Source organism: Coffea eugenioides, chromosome 5 (assembly GCF_003713205.1).
Source record: "Coffea eugenioides isolate CCC68of chromosome 5, Ceug_1.0, whole genome shotgun sequence".
Classification (NCBI taxonomy): Eukaryota; Viridiplantae; Streptophyta; class Magnoliopsida; order Gentianales; family Rubiaceae; genus Coffea; species Coffea eugenioides.
In genome coordinates, this window is record NC_040039.1 from 38,140,992 (window position 1) to 38,144,814 (window position 3,823).

General features: G+C 37.8%; 1 protein-coding gene across 1 annotated transcript; it reads right to left on the reverse strand.

The window, feature by feature from the left end:
- Positions 1 to 271: 271 nt before the first annotated feature.
- LOC113771570 lies at positions 272 to 2,089 on the reverse strand. The gene has a single exon (XM_027316143.1). It carries the CDS (start codon positions 2,087 to 2,089, stop codon positions 272 to 274), a length of 1,818 nt encoding a protein of 605 aa, XP_027171944.1.
- Positions 2,090 to 3,823: the final 1,734 nt, after the last annotated feature.

Below are 3,823 nucleotides of genomic sequence, written 5' to 3' on the forward strand. Positions count from 1 at the left end.
AAAATATGTAAGTAACACAGTATATAGAACTGTACATTTTATTGAATTTAAAAATAAAGACCAAACTTAATATCATGTTACTTGCTAAACAAAACATGTATTCAAAAATCACTTAATTGAAAATATTTACAAGAAAACATAAATGAACAAAAAGACACGCATGAACAATTTTTCATTGGATTTAACCAAAACAATTCCCCAAATTTATCGACTTCCCTTCAAGAGAGAGGAATCTCACTAATTCAACCCTTTTCAGGATTTTCAAACTTCTTCATTGGGGGGTAAACGCCTCAAAGGTGTTCTTGTGCTCGGGAAAGGGACTCGTACTTATACTCGGTTCTTGTTCTTCCCTTTTCCTTAACACTATATCTCCTGCTTCGATCATGTCCTGAATCTTATGCTTCAGTACCCAACAGTTACCAGTTGAATGACCGGGCGCTCCAGAATGGTAAGCACAAGCGGCTTGAGGGTCGTACCCAGCAGAGAAGCCTCGACGAGGGTATTTTGGAGGAGGTATGTCATCTATCTTACCAGCGGCCTTGAGCTGTTCGTACAGTTGATCGATGGGCCTGCCTAAGTTGGTAAAAGTTCGAGATCGGCCGGGATTTTGTATTTCATGGGTTCGAGGATGGTTGTAGGTCTGTTTGTTTGGTGGGGCAGGTCCAGAATTATAAGGAGGGCGAGAGCTAGTTTGAGAGTTAGGTGGAGATATGTGAAATGGTGCTGGTGGTGTGTTTAGGTAATTTGGTCGAGGACGGGGGTGATTAATGACAGTAGAATAGACAGGTCGAGGGTGTGACTGGTATGGGTAATGGGGTGAGTAGGTGGAGTATTGTTGGTGCCTAGGCCGGAAAGGAGGGTCTTGGTTCCAGACAAATGCAGTTTCCTCTTCTTTCTTCTCAAACTGGGATTTCTTACTACTGTCGTCTTGATTTTGCATCGCTTCCAATTGTGATTTCAGAGCTGACACATTAACAATCTTTTCTGCTCTTATAAACTCATCATACTCTTCCAATTTATTAACAATTTCTGCGAAGGAGCATCCAGTCATGCGAAAAATCTCCTCAAAATAGGACGGGTCATGAGCTTTAATAAATGTACGCACAATTTCATCTTCAGTCATAGGGGGTTCCACCTTGGCTACCAATTTCCTCCATCTTTTTGCATACGTCTTGTGATCCTCAGATGGCTTCCTTTTAGTTCCTTCAAGTGTAGTCCTCGTTGGAGCGAGCTCGCAATTGTATTCATACTGCCTTACAAAAGCGGTTGACAAATCCATCCAAGACCTCATGTCCTCAGGCTTCAAGTTGGAATACCAATCCAACGCATCGCCCTCTAGGCTCTCAGGAAATAAGCGCACGGGCAGATTCTCATCATCTATTGGTCTCCCCAATTTATTTGCAAACATCCGAAGATGGGTCTTGGGATTGCCGGTTCCGTTGTACTTGATAAATTTGGGTGCTTCGAAACCTACCGGCAATTGCATATCCGGAAACAAGCACAGCTCGTCGTAGTCTAGACCCCCTGACTTACTCAAACCTTGAGTTTTTCTTATGAACTCCTCAAACCGATCTAATCTCTTTAGTAAATTCTTGTCCACTGGCACGGATGACTCTCCAATTTCAGCTTTCCCTTGGACGGCGGTATGTAGGGTGAATGGCTCAGCAGTGGAGTAACAATGTGGCCCCTGTGGTGCAAATGGCATGCTCATAGTAATTAGCAGATAACTTTGGGGGATTTGGGCATGAGAAGGGTTAATTTGGATGTTAGGTACATAAGTAGGTGGTGGGCCATGAGTTGGATAGGTAAAGGCTTCTTCAGGTGGGTTTATAACTTGTGAAGTAGCAGAGGTTTGAGTGTACGGTAAGAATATTGGTTGAGGTTCAGATTGACCAGGGGGTAAGGGCTCGTGTTGCTCACCGCTAGCACCACTGGTTACCAATTGATCAATTACGCGCCGTTGGGCCGTCATTTCCATGCCCAGCTCATTAAATTTATTCAAAACTTCATTCAGCTGAGCTCCCAAGTTTACCCAATCAGTTGATGGTGCCGTTACAGGACTGTCAGACGATTCCGAGTGTGTACTCATATTTACACGATTTCTCAAAACCCGATTACGTGATTATGTAATGATGGGGCTTCGTAGTTATATTTGAAAAACACCTGACATTTTTAGAAAACCCTATTTAGCATCATCTCTTGACCAGCTTTGGCGAAGCAAGAAAAGGAAGAAAAGAAAAGAAAAAGACACGAGTTATTATATATTGAGATAAATTGGATGCATGCCCTATTGGGGGACCCTTTTTATGCCAAGGGTTGGCCTAGCATGAAAATGTAATCCTCAGGGGCAAGCACCATACAATACCTGATGGATCCGATCGACTTATTGAGGTTAGAATAAAAGCCAATTTTGAAAAATTTGGCTAATTGAAATGACAAGAGACAATTTGTACTTACAAAATGAGAACAAAGTTCGAATGGATTGATTGCTTTGATTAACACATAAAGTAATATTAAAAATCAATTTAGTATGAAAAAATTATTTTGAAAGGATTGAAATGTATCGACTAGTTTCTTCAGTCAACTGCAGATCGAAACCTTAAAAGAGAATAAACAGATTAAATGGATCGAATGAAATTGATGGTTAGTTCAAAAATTGATTAGATTATCCTAAAAGAGAATAAAACTGATCAAATGAATTGGATGAAATTAGAAAATTTATTTAAAAAATTGACTTAATTATCCTGAAAAAATAATGGATTGGATGGAATTGACGGTTTATTCAAAATTGACTGAATTATTCTAAAAGTAAATGAACGGATCAAATGGATTGAATGAAATTGAGAATTTATTCAAAAATTGGTTTGATTGTCCTAAAAAATGAATAAACTGGTAAAATTGATTGGATGAACCTGACGATTTATTCAAAATTGACTGAATTATCCTAAAAGTGAATGAACAGATCAAATACATTGAATGAAATTGAGGATTTATTCAAAAATTGGCTGGACCACCCTAAAAAAAGGTAAATTGGTCAAATGAATTGAATGAAATTAATGATTTATTTCAAAATTGACTAAATCACCTTAAAAATAGGTAAACTGATCAAATGAATTGAATGAAATTTAATTTATTCAAAATTGATTGGATCACCCTAAAAAGGGTAAATTGGTCAAATAAATGAAAATGACGATTTATTCAAAATTGACCGAATTGTCCTAAAAATGAATGAATTGACCAAATAGATTGGATGAATTTGATGGATAATTTGATTAAATGAATTGAATGAGAGTTTATTGAATTGGCTACCTATTGGTAGTTTCAAAATTCATTGCGATGCATCAATCTATGAGCCTTCTAAAATCAAGATTTGGCCTCAATTATATTTATCGTCTCAACAATGTGAAATTTTTTGTGAATTTCTTCAAATTAATATCTTTTACGCAAAGGAATTTTACCAAATATGTTAAAATGGCCAAAAAGTGATTATTAGACGCTCATATTCCAAAAATCGCTCTATGAAAATGATCGGATCCTACCTTACCTTATGCACTACCCCTATGGATGGGTACAAAATGTAAACGTGCAAGTCTCCTTGGATTAAATATCCGAGACACGAGGTGGCTTATTCCTAACACGGGATCCCCTAAATGGCATTCCCTCTAAGGTTTATGCATAATGCCAATTTATCAAAGCGACTAAATATGCAGTATACAAATGAAACATGACCTAAAAGAACCCCCTTTTGTATGCCGGGGTGAGTCTAAATTGAAATGTATTCATGCTATAAATGCGAAACATTGAATTTAAACGTGTCATATCA